The 21,731-nt window shown below is 43.3% G+C and overlaps 1 protein-coding gene across 5 annotated transcripts in view; it reads left to right on the top strand.

The window, feature by feature from the left end:
- MTA1 (metastasis associated 1) overlaps positions 1-21,731 on the top strand; it is a 3,368,231-nt gene that overhangs the window by 2,071,839 nt on the left and 1,274,661 nt on the right. For all 5 annotated transcript variants that reach the window (XM_044074165.1, XM_044074166.1, XM_044074164.1 and 2 more), the window contains exon 11: positions 16,402-16,460. In XM_044074165.1, coding sequence (XP_043930100.1) covers positions 16,402-16,460 — 59 coding nt within the window. The remainder of the gene's footprint in view (positions 1-16,401; positions 16,461-21,731) is intronic.

The following is a 21,731-nucleotide window of genomic DNA, read 5'->3' as shown; positions in this document are numbered from 1 at the left end:
CCATTTCAGCTCATTACAATACGGAACCTCCTATTTTCTCTCATCCACTGCTAAGACGGTACCGCAGAGGGGCAAAAGACATGACCCCCCAAGGAGAGCACCAATACCTACATGGGACCTCAACTGTGTTTTAGAAAAGCTAACACTACCTCCTTTTGAGCAAGCCAATACAGCTGACATAAAATTTTTATCATGGAAAACTGCTTTGCTCCTAGCAATAACTTCAGCAAGAAGAATCTCGGAGTTACAGGCATTAATGGTAGTGGAACCCTTTATCATTGTTCATCCGGACAGGGTTTCTCTAAGGACAAACCCAACATTTATGCCAAAGGTAGTATCCAGTGTGGCTCTTAACCAAACCATTCATTTGCCAACATTTTATCCAAATCCCCAGAATAAAGGGGAGAGACTTCTGCATTCTTTGAACATACACAGGCAGCTACACTTCTACTTGGACAAAATAAAAGCTTTCAGAAAAACTGAGCAACTGTTTGTAGCGTATGCTGTAGGATCACAAGGAAAGGCTATCTCAAAGCAGACTGTTTCAAAATGGATAGGATACTGCATTCGTTTCTGCTATGCACAGCATGGCAAGTCAGTACCTAAGAATGTTAGGCCACATTCTACCAGGGCAGCAGCCACTTCAGCAGCCTTTCTCAGCGGAGTACCAACCAAGGAAATTTTGGAGGCTGCAACTTGGAGTTCAGTGCACACTTTTACCAAGCATTACCACTTACCTCTTTACTCTAAATCCAGAGCAGGCTTTGCCACTGCAGTTCTGCAGGGCCTCATTGCCACTCCTAATCCTATTTAGACCCAGCCGCCCAACCTCAGCTTTGGGATTCAACCCAAGTGTAATGACTGCAACAGTGAAACACGGTGAACGTAGTACAGTTGTGTACCCTACCGTAAATGTAGATGTTCGAGTGTATTCACTGTTGCAGTCCAGGTTACCCACCCTCCATCCCCCTTTCTTTGCTGGGACTTATCTATACTTCTCTATCCTATACAACCTATGTGGTGTATTTGCTTGTAGATGAAGGTATTGTTTTTATTTTACTGTATGCTTTTATAAGCAATATGTATTGCCTACCTTCTTGGGGGCACCTGACATATGGAGTAAGAAAAACTGAAAAAAATGGCATTGGCTGCATCTTGTATACCCCTGGCACCCTGACATCAGGGAAGAGGCGACTGCAACCGACGCCGGACCAGGACTTTGGAATTCAGGCCGACTGAGGGTAGCCTGCCAGCAGGATAACCCAAGTGTAATGACTGCAACAGTGAATACACTCGAACATCTACATTTATGGTAGGTACACAACTGTACTTTTCTGCTACTCACAATGCAGCAAGACCCTGCTTTCCTGCAGTAAAGCACATTCTATTAGGGCAATTGCTTCCTCATGAGCTTTCCACAAAAGAGTGGACTCTCCGAGTCGTCATTACCAACCATTACAAAATTGATGCCTTTTCCAGGTCCATATCTGCCTTTGCTAGTTAAGTCCCATCTGGGCTGTTGGACAACTCTTCTACTCATTAACCAACCACCCTTATCTCCTTTAGTTATGGTAATCGTCCATTTGTCAGGAGTATTACAACAGTGATTTCAGTCAGGGCACACTACAGTCATGCAAGAATTTACTGCAAAAGTAGATGTCCTACTGATCATTGTTGCAGTATTCCATCCCTGCTTCTCTATCTCACCTTTATTTTCAGTTCTCTTTCGCCAGCCTTTGCTCTTTTACATGGGTGTGGGGGAGTTTTCTTACTAAGTTGAGGTACACCCCTCGTAATTGACCAGTCTGTACTCTCAGTAGTCTGCAGGCCACTGGCTTGAAGATAATCTGAGGATCCATGCTCATATTTCCATCTTTGTACCAAAATGTATTTGAGCTGAGATTGCACATTGGATGTACGACCTAGGGAAGGTAAAGGGTTTGGTTCCCCAGCTAGACATCAACAGTGACGACACATTTGTCGAGTATATTGCAGCAGTGTTCAGTAGGACATCTACTGTTAAGTTTTATACAACTATATTTTCCTCATGGCTGTAAACCACTGCTTGGCTGCAGTCCTAGAGACTGAATTTCAGTATGAAAGCAGCCTTTTCTTTGGGTTTCTATTTGTGACTTCCCCTGCAGACGCTGGTAGATGGACAGATCTTAAAGTTCCCTGGATTTTTTTTCATACCTCTACCCCATACTAGGATACCACACTAGCTCTTCAGTCATCAGTCACTTCTCCTGGGGCTAGTGATTTATTAAAATGTTTGCAAGGGATCTGCCAAATTTGCAAGGGATCCAGGGCAAATTATTCTGAGGACTCTGGGAAGTACCGCATGCTTTATTTGTAAAAGTTGCCAATTCTGTCCCTGCTTCCTTTCTTCTAATCTCTTTCCACTGCTCTTCTCACTCTCTTACCTTCCTACCAGCATTGGCACCCTGTTATTGGTTTTGTTTGAAAAAATTAAAATAATAAACAGTAGTGTAAGTATCTACTTTTCACTGTCTTCTGTGATTTGTGTCTCATCTTTTCTCAACCTAGCCAGCTCCGTCCCTTCTTTTTTCTTTTCTGCTGTACGCCTTAAAATGCGTTTTCCCTTCCTTGACCCCTACTGCCACTTTCCTTTTAACTTAAGTCTTTGTTGTCTTTTTAACAACCTTGATGTTCTTCGTGTTTCACTGTTGCAGTCATCACATTTGGGTTATCTGCTTTCAGTAGCCCTCAGTCGGCCTGAATATCAAAGTCTTGGGTCCTACGTTGGTTGCTGTCTCATCTTCCGTGACGTCAGGTAGTCAGGGGTATAAAGCATGCAGCCGACGCCATTACCCCAGTCTTTCTTGCCGTGCAGTGCCCGAAGCAGAAGCAGTTCGCAAGTGCCGGTCGGCCGACTCCAGAAATTTTCATTTTCGAGTTTCAGAACCGAAGTCTTCAAGTAAAGCTAAGTACCCCATTGGGGAAACTTTTTCTTGCTCTAAACCAATATCAGTAAAAGTCAATAACTGTATTTCTTGTGAAAAGCAAATACCTCACAAAGATTTTCATTCGTACTGTATTCCTTGCCTAGGCCCTGACTACGATGTACCTCGCTGTTGGTTTTATGCCTTATTTAAGCAATGAACTATTTGTTTTCGGTATATTTACATTTCTAAATATTTTGGTACTCAGTTCAATTATCAAGATATGTCTTTGGTAAGCCGTCCGACTACTGACATTCTGAAAAAACGCAAAGATAAAGACAGAGACAGGCCACCTAGGTCCAAAGCTGCCGACAACGCTTCTCCTAAGCCAGTCGCCAGTTCATCGGTACTCAGTGAGGCGCTTTCGCAGCCCCTGATACCCGCTACTTCAGATTCGCAGGCCTTGACTGAGACTCATTCGGAGTCCGGTATGCCGTGAAATGCTTCAACTGTGGAACCTGCGGATGTCTCTACCTTGGATAGGTCCGGAACCACTGTGCAGGCACCGGCTTCTGAGGGTGTATTCAGGCCTACTGACTTGCATATTAAACCGACCCCATTGTCTTCTTCAAGGCCTAAAACTAAAACCATGCCTAGAAAACTGACGCCCAGACCGCATGGTCTGGCCTCTATGCCTAAAAAACAAATGATGAGAATGGCTGCAGACCTTATTACTTTAATCAGGGGAAGCCAACCTTCCCCCTCTAAGAGACCTAGGACTGAATTTGCTTATGATACTTCTGACCAGGATTCTGAAATTTTTGTTTCCTCTGATGACCATGATTTACCCTTATCTACCTATGAGTATTCTGATGCAGAGGACTCTATTTCCTGTGGGTCCCCCCCCCCCCCCCGAGGATTTCTCTTTTGGTGAAACCCTGCATACTCTTAGGGAGCACTTTCACTGGGAAAGCCAGGATTACTCTGATTCTAAAAAGAGGCGTAGGGATTTCTTACTCCTGCCCCAACACAGGCCTTTAGCTATCCCTCCTGTACTAGACATTGTTGATGATGCCTTTTTCGGAATCTGTCTTGGCCCTTGACTCTTTACCTCTTGCTCCCTGAAAAGCTGATAGGATATTACAGGGTTCCTGACTCTCACAAGTTCCTTTTTAAAAATCCTACTGTGGATCCTGAGACCATTTCACAAGGACCCAAGGGTATTAAGGTTACTACTGCCAAAAATCGTACTCCCTCTGATAGAGATTCCAGGGCGCAGGATAGATGGGGGTAAGAAGGTATACACTTCTACAGCTTTGGCCATTAGGGCCTTAAACTGGCAGTTTCATATGTTAAAGTACTGGATTGCTTAAACAGAAAATGATGTTGATTCCTGACTGTCCTGAAAATAAGGATTTACAGGATTTAATGCATTCTGCTGAACAGGTTGGAAAGCATACTTTGCAATGTGGTTTTGATTCACTAGAGGCATCTTGCAGGGCTGCTGTCACTGTGTCTGTACTTAGAAGGCATGCTTGGCTTAAGGAGCAATCTTTGCCAGTTCATGTTAAAGCTAAATTGCAGGATGCTCCTTTAAATCAGAGCCGCCTGTTTGGCAACAAAACAGCTGAAGTTCTTAAAAAGATGGAGGAAAAAGCTAAATCTATGCAAACTGTTAAATATTTCCTACAAGTACAACCTCCAAGATTTAGTAGGCATTGGCCCTCTAAGAAGTGGTCTTTTCCTGCCTCTTCCAGGCCTTCTCAGTCCAAACCCAGAACCAGCAGAACACCCAGGCTTCAGTCCCAGGGTGTGTACAGGACTAAGCAGTGGGGGGGCTCCCACTTCCAAATCAGGGAGTAGTAAGACTCCCCCCTTGGTAAACTGTCTCAATGACTTAACTTTAAAACTTCAACCACTTCTCAACTGACTGCTCCTTTAGGGGGAAAGATTGCTCTGCAGGCAAAAAACTGGGACCTCATTACCCAGGACAAATGGGTTTTAAATATAGTTCCCCAAGGATACAGATTTCACTTCCACACGTTACCAACCCCAAATGGTTGGCCATATCTATCCCCAAATCAGTGGGCAGAGGGTCAAAAGCAAGTACTCTCTCTCTTAAGCATAAAGGCTATTCAAACTGTACCAGAAGAGGAAAAGGGACAAGGTTTCTACTCAAGACTTTTCCTGGTACCCAGAAAAGACAACTCATGGCATCCTATCCTGGACCTTTCTATCTTAAACACCTTTATTGTGATTCCAAAATGCAAGATGTTAACTCTTCAGCAGTTACTTCCTATGCTAGGCAAATATGCCTGGTTGGCAACACTGGATTTAAAGGAAGCCTACCTGCACATCCCAATCGGGGAATCTTGCAGAAGATACCTACGCTTCAAAGCAGGCTACATGCACTATCAGTTCTCTGCACTGCCCTTTGGCTTATTTACTGCGCCCAGGGTATTCACAAAGTGCCCAGCTCCACTCATCGCATTTTGCAGGCAAAAAAATATTCAAATATACCCATACCTGGACAATTGTCTAATTCAGGCAGAAAGCCAGGACATGCTTTTGAATCATCTGGCATTTGTACAAAAGGTGCTAACTTGTCTGGGTACACCGTAAACGAAAAGAAATCACATCTGGTACCCTGTCAACAAATTATAACCTAACAACACTTCCAAGTAAATTTTTGGATTGAGTACAAAGGGAAGGTAACATGCAGGATAACAGCATTCTGTAACAGAAGCGGATTGGTGATAGCCCAGTAATGGAGATTAGCAACAGATCCACTAGGCTCACTGGGGCTCCAAAATTAACCAAATGGTTAATAGAACCTCTTTTGCTACAAATACCTACAAGTAGCAGTACACAGGAGGAACCGGCCAAGGATTCCACAGACATTTCTGCATTATTAAAGTAGCTGGACCAGAAACTAGTTAAATATAAAACAAAAAACGCAATTGGAAATTGCCTATTTTCGTGAGTGTTTAAGTGAGGGAATAGTCCCTAAAGGTTTAAGATCTTGGCAGTACCCGACTGGGCTCATGGACTGGTCACTATTTCACCAAGCACCAAGATCTACTTAAACTTTTCAACAAACATGGGTTAGAACTACTAGAAGTAATGTGTAAACACTACCAACTATCGGCTGCTTCGCTTATGGAAGAAGCAACCACCTTGAATGAATTAATTCAAAAGAACATTAATTTTGCACGTTACCAGTGTGATTATGAATGTATCTTCGGCAGTATCGATCAATATATGGGCTAAATAAAAGAAGGCAAACTCAAAAAATTAAATAGAGACAGACAAGCATACAGCAGTTGAACGGTTACCCAACCCCCCCCCCTTCCCAAGTTAAAACATGGATTGGTCCTAAGCAACCTAGCGGAAGGAATTACACAAGCCAAGTTGATAATAGTGTGCAAATCCCACAAGACAATTTGCCATTTAACAATGCAAATAATGTGGAGCAACATAATATTGGCAATGTTGTGGATGAATCAACTCCCCAGCAGCCAGATTTTCGAATGGGAGCCTCACATTACAACTTGCGGAAGAATACGAACTACGAGATCAATCACAACAACAGGAACAGCACCAACCCACGAGGGAAGAGGGGGAGGTAAATATTGACTCCAACATTTACCTCATTATTTTACATAACCTAGACAAGGACTTTAAAATTTTCAACTATACCAATGTGGTACTTGAACCTGTTGTTATTGAACTATTGGCTAGAGGTAACACCTTTGTTCCCAGCAGTAAGGCTGACATTGTTAAAACATTAGTTGATTTAAAATTATTTCTTAGAAAAATGAATTTGAATCTATTTTTCAGTGGTGAACAAACAAAAACTAGCAATTTCCATATTACTAGTACGTTTCTACCACCTATGCACCCTGTTTTGAGTTTATTTGATAAAATATGTGAGATGGATCTAAGAAATATGTTGTGTTCTAACTTCAATAGGAAGAACATGTCATTTAATGTTACTACAAAAGAAAACAGCTTTGCAGTCACTGAGAGGAACCAGGGTTAGGTTCATGCAACCAGATAAAGGGGTGGTTATGACACAGGTACAATATACCAACAAAATGTTGAGTATATTAAACAGCGATGCTTACCAAGAAACCTCGAGAAATGAATTGCAACAGGCATACTCTAGAATAGGGTCACTATTTAATGACTTCTTCATAGAAGGCAGAATAGACCTGTCAACATTCAACTATTTGACCATGTTAACACCTAGAACCCCAAACCTCTTTGGTATTTCTAAAATATGTAAATCACTGGTTGATCCCCCATGAGACCTTTAGTTGACGCTATAAATAGTATCACATACCCGTGTGCGAAAATGGTGTATAATATTTTACAGAAATATGTACAACAAGAGAAAGCAATATGTAAAGACTCCATGGTCTTTCCTTCAGAATATTAACAACTTCGAGTACAATGGCAGTTTAAACTTTCTAACCGTCGACGTGAAAGATTTGTACACATGCATCCCTCACCAACACGGTATAGAATGGGTGAACTTCATGTTAAGGAAAAGAGGGGCTAAACGGTCAGAAATCACCTTGATGGAAGAAATGCTAGACATAATTCTATCATACAGCTTCTTGATTTTCAACAACAAAACCTACCTACAGAAAATAGGTGTAGCCATGGGCTCCCTATGTGGGGGGAGCTTCGCTAATTTAGTCATGGCTTACTGGGAACAAGAAGTGATAGGGAAGGATGACTAAATGATGAATAAAATTAAATTCTATACACGTTTCCTAGATGACATTTTTGTTTTACTGGAAGGAGACGAAAAAACAGCACTTGATTTGGTTTCATCTTTCAATAACAGCTCTGGTTTCTTGTCTTTCACGTATACATATAGTAGTGAAAGGATTGCCTATTTAGACGTAGATTTATGGAAGGACCATAAGAACAGATCATTTTGTGCTAAAATTTATAGGAAAGAAACATATTCTGACACCTTTCTCCATTATAATAGCAACCATCCTTGGTATCAGAAAAAATCAGTAGTAAAAGGCCAACTGGTCAGAGCAGCCCGTATGGTATCCAGAGATGGTAATTTTTTTGATGAGTGCCAATTACTCAGAGACATGTTTATGAGACGTGGTTATCCAAAACAACTTATAGACAGTCTGATCAATAAAGTAAAAACAAAAAGAGAATCAAGTATTTACCAAGCTATCCTTGGTGGTACAAAACACTTGGTGGTACAGGTACAAAAACCAGACACATCATTACTAAGATTGGCATTTATAACCCCTTTCAGTATTGACAGTGAGGTTATCACATTGATAATCAATAAAAAATGGCCAATAATTAATAATGACAAAGAATTAGGAAATAAACTACCAGACAAACCAAAAATAGTTTGGAGAATAGGTAAAAACATCAAACAAATCATGGAGAGCAACATACAAGGGACTACCATGGAGAAAGGGCATGTTTCAATGCAATATGTGTAATTATTGTTCTCATATGAATACTGGGGAAACTTTTTGCATAAGGAATGTTACATATGAGGTGAGACACAAATTTTCCTGTCAGTCTAAAGGTGTAGTATATGTAGCCCAGTGTCAACAATGCCCAGCATTTTATTTTGGGAAAACTGACAGAAAACACTGTGAATGTGTTTATGAACACTTATATGCTGTTAGGAAAAACAAATCTGAAAATGCATTAGCAAAACATACAATGGAAATCCGAATCATAAATTTCTGTTTAGAGCAGTCAATTGTGTTCCCACAGATGGTAGGGGTGGACCATACCATGTACAATTAGAGGTATTGGAATTATACTGGCAGATCCGGTGTAATGCCAGTGTCATTCCTGGACTCAACTAAATATGCTCCCTCTATCCAATATTGAAGCTAAGAAGTTTGTGTAGATGAAGATATAACTATACACATATTCCATTTGGATTCAACAGTGTAGTTATATCCATGTATTGACATACTTAATCTTTCACACTTTTTCATATTATACTTCTTATACATATATTTTATGTGTATGTACTGAATAGATCTATCTCTATTTTCATCATGTTTGTGATTTAGATATTGGTTATTGTTTCAATATCGACTTGTTCTATACAGTTATGTTCTATATCAACCTGGTTTTCTATGATGTTATTGGTGATATTTTTATATATATATATTTTATTCAATTTTTCCCAACCCCTCCCCCCTTTTCATTAACACTATGCTTACCAGATCTACGAGTCTTGTGTGTTTAGACACACTGTTTTTGCTTGCTTGATACAGTCTTTACACATTGTTTATATACATGGTTCAGATGTATTCCTTGGATCAGCTAGTTCCACTACTATAGACTTATTGCCCTCAATGTATACAAGGCACATATCATAGTTTGCAATATTCTTAACAAATTGTTTTAATATTTATTCCATTCATGGTTTTGGTTCACATTAGACTAGTACCAGGTTAGACTACCTTTATGGTAACAAAGTTCTTTATTGGGTCAAACTATTATTTGTTTAAATTAGTTGTGGCATTTGAATTGTGTTTTTTGCCCCTTCCCTTTTTCACATGGTATACATGCTAGATTCATGAGTTTTTCTATAGCAAGCTATTGTTTGACAACAGGATTTTGCTTACGGTAAATACCTGTATTTTATATTATATATTTCGTATGTATTCATTGGATTCATATCTCATTACTAAGGACCCAATATTGTTAAGTATATACATGTTTAAAAAAAGATTTTAAAAGTTTTTTAAAAAAGCTCTTAATATTTTACAATTTATAACATTTAAATGTCTCCAACTTGTTCAGTTGTTGTCAGATAAGCATGATATTCAGTGTTTCACAGCAAACACAGTTTTATTAATAGTTTAAACTACTTAACAATTAATTAGTATTAAGTTCAGCTGTGGTATTTGTAATTGTGGCACCACCCCACCAGGATATGTACCTGTAGTCGTTGTATGGTTCTTTGTCTGAAGAAATCCCACAACTAAGTGGGATGAAAAGCGCTTTACTTTTATCTGTGTGTTTTTTCATTTAAAATCCTCCAAAGCTAGTTACGAAAACAAAATTGCCACTGACTCTAAAGACAACCACAAAGCATTCTATAGCTATGTCAAGAATCTAAATGGGAACACTCAGATCTGCTCTGAGTTACAGCATAATGGCACTAAATATACAGAATCAACTGATATTACCAACATCCTAGCAGATAGGTTCAGTGCTAACTTTACCCCCCCTCACCCCCTAGAGGGCCCATCTCTGTACCTGAAGAATGCAAAGTTCCTATAATCATGGCTGCACAGGTAAAAAACGCACTCTCCAAAGCCAAGAACACAGCATCCATGGGACCTGACAATATCCCAGGCTGCATTCTACACGAACTACAGAATGAACTGGCACCTTACCTAAGTACCATGTTCAATCATAGCCTCACCTCAGGCTTTGTACCCACTGAATGGCGCACCGCGACAGTTTTCCCTCTCCACAAAGGGGGAGCCACGACGGACCCCGGGAACTACCGCCCCATTAGCCTGATGAGCCTGGTCTGCAAGGCCATGGAACTCATAAACAAAGACATTGGTAATCTCCAGACTCTGGACCCTACACAGTTTGGATTTGTAAAAGGCAGATCATGTCTCCTAAACCTGATTGACTTCTTTGAAGCAGTCACCAAAGCCATAGATCAGGGTAAAATGGTTCACACAGCTTATCTAGATCTCGCCAAGGCTTTCGACACCATTCCCCACTCTGGAATTATAGATAAGCTCACTAAACTAGGTATAAATCCCTATGTCACAAGATGTGTTGCCAACTGGCTCATGGACAGAATCCACACTGTGAAAGTAGCGGATTCCAAATCCGACATCAGACCAGTGACAAGTGGAGTTACCACAGGGTTCAGTCCTGGGTCCTCTCCTGTTTGGTATCTACTTCTCTGAAGTGCAGGCCAACACAGAAGGTCTTTGGCTAACAAAGTTTGCAGATGACTGCAAACTAGGAGCCATAATCGAAACTCCCAACAATGTGGACAAACTACAAAAGGGCCTCAATGAGACAGATACCTGGTGTCAAAGCCATGGCCTGAGCTCAGTGCCAAAAAGTGTATTGTCATCCCCTTTGGTAAAAACTCTGTACCCATGAACTACCACATAGCTGGTAGTCTACTTAATGCCGGAAATGTGATGAGACCTTGGGACACAGGTGGACAGTAGTCTCTCCTTTGATAATCACATCGCCACAGTGGTCAGGAAATCCTTCTATGTGGCTCATCTCATCACAAAAGGATTCTCATCCGGAAAAAAGCGGTCATTGTTCCCCTCTACTCATCACTCACTAGACCCATTATAGAGTATGACGCCCCTTTTGGTATGTACCTCACAAGACATCTACAACAACTGGAAAGACCACAGAAATACCTCACAAAGAGGATTACTGGCCTCAAACATATACCCTATGCAGACCGTCTCAAAAAACTACAGCTTTACTCCATCGCATATCGCCTACTCAGGGGCGATCTCTGCCTAACATACAAAGCTATGTCAAACCCAGAGCTGTTGGACATGCTCCACTTAAAGAAATCCCAATCCCTCCGAGCTACACACTCTAGGGACCTTAACCTTGTCACCACAATAAACAGAACATGCTGGAGGGATAGATTCCTGTCCCAGAGACTTCCCATACTCTGGAACAGACTACCTATCTGTCAAACAGAGCTCCTCATTAGCACTCTTCAAGAAAAATCTTGATGATTGGATGGGAAATGGGAAATTCACCCCAGGGATCACTTCTGTGGCTCTGCTCGACAGGGGCACAGGAAAATAATTTTCTTGGGTGGCTAAAGCCAGGGTACATTTTTTGGCTAGGCTTGTATGGGCCCAAGGGCCGATAGCCTAGTACCTACCTACCTACCTATGAACCTATTATCCATTAAAGTGTTTTTTACGATACAATTTCATTGTTCTTCTGGTGCAGTGGCATTTGCAGTCTACAGCCTTTTGTGTTCAGCTGTTACATTGTTTGTTGGTGTTTGGAGTAACGAGCAAGCTTGAACACAGCTTCCCAGATGAATTTCCTCACGCCAGAGAAACAAATTCATTTGACAACTTACTTCAAACTAATGGCCACAAAAGCCCTGCTATCTGCAAGGCAAATACTGCAAACCTTGGGGTTCATGGCCTCCTGCATTCTACTAATTCCATATGCAAGACTGCATTTGAGGAAACTACAATGGTGTCTAAAAAGTCTATGGTGTCAACATTCTCAGGATCTAGAAGCAATGATTCCTGTCATACCTTCCCTACGGTTAGAGTTCCTTTGGTGGGCAGAGGCCTGCCACCAAAACAAGGGACTACCATTCACTCTAACCCCTGCCACCCAAACCCTAACAACAGATGCATCAGACTATGCATGGGGGGCTCACCTGGCAGGGAAGTGCATTCAGGGCAAATGGAACCCAAGTCAAATGCACCTGCATATCAGTAAAAAAAGAAATGTTAGCTGTACAGAATGCTCCGACAGCCTTCAAGGACCACATTCTTCCAGGACAATTAATGGTAAAGATGGACAACACCACTGTTATGTGGTACATAAACAAGCAGGGGGGTATGCATTCTTACCCCCTCTGCAGACTAGCCATGGCTCTGTGGAACAAAGCCTTTAGCCACCAAGTGCATCTGCAGGCTCAATTCCTGCCAGGAAAAGTAAATACACTGGCAGATGAACTAAGCAGAAATCTCATGGACCCACACGAGTGGAAACTGGAACCAAAGACTTTCAACATGTTGATAAACAAATGGGGGGGCCCAGATGTAGACCTGTTTTCTCCCCCCAGAACTACCAGTTGGACAAATTCTGCACAAGGATTCCCCACAAACAAGCTTGGAAAATGGATGCTCTGTCCTTCAGCTGGAAAAATATATCAGTTTATGCTTTCCTTCTCTGCCTCTCCTCTCCAAAGTACTACTAAAGATCAAACAGGACAAACAAAGGATGATACTGATTGCACCAGACTGGCCACGCCAGCACTGGTACCCCCTCTTGCGCATTTTGTCACTGCTGGCTCCATGGCACCTGCCCCAGACCCCTACCCTGCTGTCACAGCAGGAGAGCCAGATTCTGCACCCTCAGCTTCAAACCCTGAATCTGGCAGCCTGGTTAACTACCTAATCTCTCTGATGTTCATCGTGTTACCCTGCTGCAGTCATTACACTTGGGTTATCCTGTCGTCAGGCGGTCCCGCAGTCGGCCGGATTTCCAAAGTCTTGGTCCAACGTCAGTTGCAGTCGCCCCATTCCTGACGTCAGTGCGCCAGGGGTACATATATTGCAACCAATGCCATTTTCTTCAGTTTTTCTTGCCCCAGATGTCAGGTGCCCCCAAAAAGGTGATCCAAATCAGTACCAAAATGGTGTGAACATGGTACAAACACAAAATCCTTTCAGCTATAAGCAAATACATCAGTAAGGCATAGCAGAGGGTTTAGCCAGTAGATCAGAGGGGTTGGAGGGAGGGTAACCTGGACTGCAGCAGGGTGAACACTCGAACATCTACATTTATGGTAGGTACAAAACTGTACTATGTTCATCGTGTTACCCTGCTGCAGTCATTACACTTGGGTTGAGTCCCAAAGCTAAGGTAGGGTGGAGGCATCATAGAGGGTTAGTGGAGGCAATGAGGCCCTGCAGAACGGCAGTGGCAAAGCCTGCCCTGGACTTAGAATAAAGAGGTAAGTGATAGTGTTTGGTGAAGGTGTGCACTGAACTCCAAGTTGCAGCTTCTAAGATTTCCTTGGTAGGAACCCCCCTGAGATAGGCTGTAGGGGTAGCTGTTGCCCGGTAGAGTGGGATCTAATGGTAGGAGGAACTGATTTCCCATGATGGGTATAGCAGAATCGGATGCAATGGCCTATCCATTTAGAAATGGTTTGCTTGGATATGGCCTTCCCTTGAGAGGCTGTAGCATAGGAAACAAAGAGCTGGTCAGTTTTTCTGAAAGCCTTAGTTTTATCCAAGTAGTAACGAAGCTGCCTGTGAATGTCCAAGGAATGCAGGAGTCTCTCACCTTTGTTCTGGAGATTGGGGTAGAAAGTGGGTAGGTGGATGATTTGATTTAGAGCTACACTGGAAACCACCTTAGGCATGAAGGAAGGATTAGTCCGTAGAGAAACTCTGTCTTGATGAAAAATGAGGAAAGGTTCCACTGCCATAAGTGCCTGTAATTCTGAAACACAGGGTGAACACTCGAACATCTACATTTATGGTAGGTACAAAACTGTACTTTACCATCCCTCAGTAAACAAGTGTTGGATCTCATTTTGGAGGCAAGAAGGCCTAGTACTAGAAAATCTTATGCTGAAAAATGGAAAAGATTCTGTGCTTGGAACCAGTGTCAAGGGATTGGCACAGCAGCACCCAATTTACCTCAGATTCTTCCGTACTTAACTGAGATGCTTCCCAAGGGCCTTTCTTTTTCCTCCATCAAAATTCACACCTCAACCATTTCAGCTCATTTCAACACAGAACCACCCCTCTTCTCTCATCCACTGCTCAAGTAGTTCCTCAGAGGGGCCAAAAACTAGCCCCAAATCCAGCCTGGGACCGTAGGGAACTTTGTATTGGAAAAACTCATTCTTCCTCCTTTTGAGCCAGCTGCAAGTGCAGAATTAAAATTCCTTTCTTGGAAAACAGCCTTCCTTTTCGCAATCACTTCCGCAAGAAGGGTATCTGAATTACAGGCCCTTATGGCAGTGGAGCCTTTCATCATCTTTCATGCGGACAGGGTGTCCCTCAGTACCAATCCCTCCTTCATGCCCAAGGTGGTATCCAGTGTGGCTCTTAATCAGTCCATTCATTTGCCAAACTTCTTTTGTAATCCACAGAACAAAGGGGAATGGATACTGCTCTCCTTAGGTGTGCACAGACAACTTAGATTTTAATTGGACAGGACTAAACCTCAAAGGAAATCTGAACTGCTGGTGGCATTTGCTGCAGGGGCAGAGGGGAAGGCTATTTCCAAGCAAGCCATTTAATGGATAGACCATTGCATGCATTTCTGCTATAAGCACCATGGAAAACCTTTTCCACAGGGGATTAGACCCCATTCTTCCAGGGCTGCATCTACCTCTACAACCTTTCTCAGTGGTGTCCCTACCAGAGATATCCTAGAAGTTACTACCTGGAGTTCTGTACATACTTTCACCAAGCATTACCATTTGCCAATTTTCTCTAAATCCAGAGCTGGCTTTGCCACTGCAGTCTTGCAGGGCCTTATAGCTGGTCCTAATGCTATCTAAATTCCTCCTCCCATCCTTAGCTTTGGGAATCTACCCAAATGTGATGACTGCAACAGTGAAACACGAAGAACATAGTACAGTTGTGTACACTTACCATAAATGTAGATGTTCGAGTGTATTCATTGTTGCAGTCCTGGTTACCCTCCCTCCAGCCCCCTGACTTCTTTTGGCTATACCTCTGCACTCGTTTACTATGCTTAAAAGCTTTTTGGTGTATTTGCTTTTTTGTTGGAGGTATTACCTTGTGTGTGTGTGTGTGTGTGTGTGTGTGTGTGTGTGTGTGTGTGTGTGTGCATATATATATATATATATATATATATATATATATATATATATATTTAATTGCTTCCCATTAGGGGGCACCTGACATCTGGGGCAAGAAAAACTGATGCAACTGTGTTGGCTGCATGCTTTATACCCCTGACTACCTGACGTCATGGAAAATGAGACAGCAACCGACGCAGGACCCAAGACTTTGATAATCAGACGGACTGAGGGCTACTGCAAGCAGATAACCCAAATGTGATGACTGCAACAATGAATACACTCGAACATCTACATTTATGGTAAGTGTACACAACTGTACTTTCAGTCCCTCCTTATCACCTCTTATATGCCTTAATTATTTGATTGCTGCTGTTTTCTTTTCTTAAATAACCAGACTGGTCTTCTCAGTTTTCCCCCCGAAATCCTTATTCATAGCCCAGAGTACTCCATCTCTCTGAGACACTTCCCTTAGCTTGCTTCACACTCAGTTTGCTCCCAGTCTGCTGACTCTATCCACTAAAATTCCATATCATTGCCTTTATCTTTGTATTCTTACCTTTCTTTCTAACTCAAAACCACAGAATGTCATGGTCAGTGCTGGCTAAATGCACTTTCACTTGGACATCCACGACCCATCTATCTTGCTTAGGAGCACATCCAGAATTTTATCATGTCTTGTACACTTCTGCACAATTTGCCAGAACACTGCATGTTCCATGGCCTTGATGAACTGTTTTTCCTGTGCTGTGGAGGTTGGTATTTTTCCAGTCTGTTGATAGATTCAGAGTCCTCACCCTGAGTTGATCTGTAGGTTACCTTTTTTATTTTTCAGTCTGCAGTGCTAATTTTTAGCCACATGTGGCTTTTGTAGCAGTTTTGATGTATGAAATATTGCTGTTAATACTGTTCATTGTTTTTCCTTCAAAGAAACGTTTGAAAGCAGCAGAAGCTGAAAGCAAGTTAAAGCAAGTGTATATACCAAACTAGTGAGTAACACTTTTTTTACCTTTCTAATCTGCATTTCAGAGAAGGCTCATGTTTAATGATATTAATAATAATTTCACCAAAGCATGGTACCAATTTCAGCATGCTTTTAAGTTTAATTTTTATTGAATATTGTGCATTTCTTTTCTGTATGATTGAAGGGATCAGTGCTTCAATTAGATGCATGGCTCAAAAGGAAGAGCAACTTGCACCATTCTTCATTTTTTGTTTTTGCTGAAGATCATTCAACACTTCATCATGCTGTTGCATGGTATTCTCTCGAGTAATGTCCTCTATTTGGATTGTTGACTTACTGAATTTTAAACGTAAATATCTCTTAAAACTAAACAAGAAGTGTACTTACGGTGGAAAAATGTCAACAAGGGGTTTCCATTTACAGAATCATTTATGATTAGGAAAGGAAGACTAAGTGTATTTTTTTAAGCACTGCACAACTTTCAAAAAGAAAATGATTCCTTGTCTTGCTAAACGTTTGAAGGCCAGCCTAGATCAGAAGAATGAGACCTTGCTACAGGGAGCCTGTACAGAACAGCAGCAGTAGTCTGGCTAACAGAAAACTTAAGCTGGAACAAAAAAAAAAAATAATAATAATCATGATAATAGTAAGCCTTGAAATGGACTGAAGCCAGGACTGTAAGGCCTTTATAGATCTTGCCAGTTACACCAAGTCATAACATTTAGATTTGGTGTATTTCCCTGGCCTGACTCTTGTTTCTGACATTTCTGGAGGCAAATGGTGTGTTGTCTGCTGCTGCACAGGACGTATTGGAGGTTTCCAAAATGTCTTTGCCAGATGCCAGTCCCCAGGCATCTGAGCATCTTTCTCCCTCCCTAGTCAGTGTCATTCCCCAGAGTCTTGTGATATGTTGAATATGCTTCTGCTTCTAATTAAAAATTCTGGAAACGCTCCTACCACTTGAGAAAGAGAGAGAGATTTGACTATAACTAGTCAGGTAGACTTAAGGGCTGGTTTTTAGCCATATGGATGCTAGCCAGTGTGGCTTACCTTTGTATATAAAATGCTTGTATGTTGTAGCCTGACAACAGATAAACTGCATGCAGTCACAGACCTCTGTTTTGGAGGTCCTTGGTCCTCAGTTGCTCTGGGAATCTTCCCAGTGGTGTTGACTGTAACTGGGAATAGTACATTGAGCGTAGTACATTTGTCAGGAAACCTACTTAACATAAATTAAGATGTTCAAGCACATTCGCTGTTGCAGTCCAAGCTCCCTTCCATCTTTCTCTGTTGTCCTTTGACACTTGTGTTGGGTTGGATACTCATTTGATTCTGTTTTCACCTTCCTTCTCATCTCCACATCAGACCCGACCTTTTGACCTTCCCATGCTTTCCAGAGAGAGAGGTTAGTGACCTTTGGGTGGACGTGTGTCATGGAAGATTGCCCCATTCTGGTCCACTTAGGCTGTGATACTGAGGTCTTAAGTCCTGGACATTGCCAGAACAAGAAAAATCTGAAGATGGTTTTGTTTAATGTAACACCCCCATTTTTTAACTACTGACATCCTTAATTAGCAGTTGAAAGAAGTCAGCCGAAGCCTTGGAGGAAGCTTCAGCTGTCCATTTTGAGCCGGCTGGTCAGCCTCCCTGTTGTCAGGATATCTTAGTAGTAATGATTGTGAATGTGTTCCAGAATTTACATTTATGGCAAGATGTTCTTCATATTGATCACTGCTGCAGTAGCCTTAACTATATATGGGTTATATCCTGCTAAGGGTATAATGGCCGGCCAGTTTCCAAAGTTTCATGGCACCTTCCACTTGCCCAAATTGCCAGGTAGCTCTAGCTGAGCTGACTAAAAGATAAGTTTGGATGTGAAGTCCTCAGGGCTTTATTGCTGCCTAAGAGAACTGTCCTCTGAGCCTTTTAAGGATCGAAAGTCATCCTGTGCTTTCATTTACTAGGCAGATAAGTTTATTTTTGGGACCTTCCATTTTCTTAAATTTACTGATTTATTACTTTCCTCACCAGGAAAGTTATTTTAAAGCTAGGAGTGTTGTGAGTTAACAGACTGTCTTGAGACTGTAAAGAACGTTTAAATGGAGTATTCGTTTTTCTGTCAGTTTAAAAGTTGATCTGAAGTTGTTGTCTTCATTTGATCTTCAATCTGTGAGTTACTGGATCCGGCACAGATCCGACATTGCCATATATTCAGCATCTGATCCGAGCTCAAAGCTCCTCCCCTACCCATAATGCCCCTATCTCCTTCCTCCCTTCAGATCTCGTTTGCTGCACTTCATGTCCGCATCGTGATTTGTGCTCTCTGATGTTTTTATGGGTAAGTAACTTTTCTTTGACTGTTAAATTCTTTCTCAAACCATTTTTACTCTTTTTCTGCTTTCTACCTACCCTTGCTCTTCTGCGTTGGTAAAAACAAAAAAAAAAATCCCTTTTCTCAAACTTTCTCCTTGTCGCATGTGTTTTTTCTGTGTGAGTGGGTGTGTGTGCTGGGCCTTAGGTTGGGAGAATGTTGGATCCTTCCAAACCAAGCTTCAGAAAATGTATGGTGTTTGGCCACAAGCTGTCTCCAGCTGACGGAGACACACTGTGCGTTGTTGGTCTTGGGGCAACCCACCTGCATGACCTCCTGTTCTATCTGTGCCGGATTTTAATCCCTGGGCAGTAATGGACAGGAGGAACAAGCTTATCCTCAAGGGCCTCTTTCCCTCTTCTTCATCCAGGAATCAGGACCTTTCTGCTTGGCTCTTACCTTAGTCTCCTCCCCTGCTTCTGGGACTCAAACTTCCACCAAGATATCTGGGGACAGAGACTAGTCAGCTAAGTCAAGGGGATAGCCTCAAGAAGCGATCCCCATATCGCTCTGCTTCGGCCGGCCGTCCTACCAAAGTTAGGTCAGCTACGAGGCTTGAGTTTCCCTGGCTCCATTCCCCTCTGTTCTCACCAGAGCCAGAGGAGCCCCGGACCCGGTCACCAGCTCAGGCCTTCCCTCTCCACCCTGCTAGGCCGGTGTCGGTGGCCTTCTCTTCCCACTCCGCCCATAGTCTTACTGAAGTGGAGGGTGCATAGGATGATGCAGAAGTTTTTCCGCACCCAGATACAGAGGGGAGGCTTGCCTGCCCCTTCTCCCTCCGGAGCAAGGAGAATGGTGTCCGTATTCGTCCCTATTACTCCTTCTCCGATCTGATCCCAGGTTCAGAGTCCTTGGATCCAACGACAGTTGACGTTGAGTGGCCGGCTCCAATGGTACCTTGTACTTCGACACCGGCCATGGCCTTGAGCAGGTCGCATCTGACTAGCTCTGACAGGTTCAAGGAGCCATAGCCTCGACATCTGAGCTGAGGGAGGGGGGGGTGTCAGTTCCGAGTTTGTTGGAGCAGCCCCTTGGCATCTTGGTGGCTGGAGGTTTGGCTTTGACTCCCCCATCTGGTCAGAAGGTGACGGCTCCTTCTCTGGTCCTTTCTCAGGTGGTCTGTTTCCCTTCGGCTTTTAGCGTGGTGGAGAGGGTACTCTCGATTCCTTCGAGACCCTTGACAATCTCATCTTCGTATTCCCCCCAGGCTTCCTCTGTTTCTGGTGTGGATCTGGCTATCCTACCATCTCATGGACAGCCTGCTGCCTTTTTGCCCCAGGGTGCCCCTTCTTGGAGACAGGAAGACTTTGGCGAGTCCTCCCCAGAGACCCCCCCCACTGAGGAGGTCCCTCACAAACGTAAGTGCAAAAGAAGGCATTTAAACTTCCCACCGGAGTCTCTCACTAAAAACACTGATTTGGAGGAAGGGGAAGGGCCCCCCCAATCACCCCCTGAGGATGTCTCCTTCGGGGACGTCATAGAACTTCTTCACCAGTGTGGGGGGTGGTCTGTCCAAAAACAGATCCCAGACAAATCGGTGTTCCTGAGGCATTTGGCGCCAGACCCTGTACCTCCTGGGTGTCCCCTCCTGTAGATCCATTAGTGGATCTTATTACATCTCGGGTTTGGAAGGAATCGGACACAGTGGAGCCCGTTCCCAAATGCCCGGACAAGGTTTTGAGCCCGCCTTCAGACAGGTCATATTGGAATAAAGGATCCCCAGTTGATGCCATGGTGGTGGCAGCTGCCACTAAGAAAGAGCTGGCTCAGGAGAGCTCTACGGTCCACCCTCCAGACCGAGAGTCAAGGACGATGGACTGTTTTGGGAAGAGGGTATATGCTTCAACGACCTTCTCTGTATGGGCACTGAATTACATGGCACATGTAATTTGACTACAGCGAGACCCGGTGAGGGAGATCACTGAGTCGACCCCTGGGTCCATGTCAGTGGAGGACAAGAAGGTGTTCTATGCTTGTATGGCCACCCTTAAGTCAGTTGCTAATGCCTCTATGCATCTCCTCTCCCATGCAACCGAGAGTGCTGCCAAAGCTGCCAGTACTGGTGTTGCCATAAGGTGTCACACCTGGCTCTGGCTCTGTGTGTTTTCAGAACCCTTCAAGGTGTCTTTTATGAATGCCCTGTATGATGGTTCCTCCCTTTTTGGGAAGTCTGTACGTGACACCTTGGTTCAGCGTGAGAAGGATGGGAAGACTCTGTCTACAGTCAGGATCCACTTTTCGGCTCCTCAACGATCCTTTTCTAGGAATCAGCGAGGGACCAAGAAGATGTGGTTCCGGAAATTTCAGAGTTTTCCCCAGGACACTCAGGACTCACCTTTCTCCAGGGGCAGAGGGGGGATTTGATGGACTCCGCCCTAGAGGCAGAGGGGATCCGAGAAGTCACGGGTCTCGGGAGCCTTTCTCGGACAGACCCACGCAGCAACCCTGAAGAGTTGCCCGGCTGCTCGTCTCTGGAGGCTGTCGAGGGTTGCCTCTCGCTACACCTAACGGAGTGGGAGTCCATCCTGGAAGAGTGTTGGGTGTTGCAAATTATATCCAGAGGTTATTCCGTCCCCTTTATCATACCACTCCATCCACCCAAACACCTCCCGGATGTTCCACCCCGCGTGAAGGGAGGATGCAGCACTGGAAATTGCAAAGCTGCTAGAAAAGCAAGTCATCCAACCCCCCCCTCCCCCCCCCGATCAATCCAGGTTGGGCATTATTCCTGGTTCTTTTTGGTTCCAAAGACTTGAGACACAACCTGGGTCTCTCCATCTTGAACCTGTCTGTAGCCAAGACAAAATTCTGGATGGTCACCCTTCTGTTCACCCTGCCCTCCCTGCAGAAGTATGATTGGATGTGCTCGATCGACCTCCAGGATGCATAATACTATATCAACATGGACAGGCGCGCTCGGAGGTT

The sequence above is a fragment of the Protopterus annectens genome, chromosome 6.part0 (genome assembly GCF_019279795.1).
Source record: "Protopterus annectens isolate FY-2018-M chromosome 6.part0, PAN1.0, whole genome shotgun sequence".
In the NCBI taxonomy this organism is placed as follows: domain Eukaryota; kingdom Metazoa; phylum Chordata; order Ceratodontiformes; family Protopteridae; genus Protopterus; species Protopterus annectens.
Note: the sequence above shows the minus strand (reverse complement) of the source record. Positions and strands in the feature narration are given on the sequence as shown.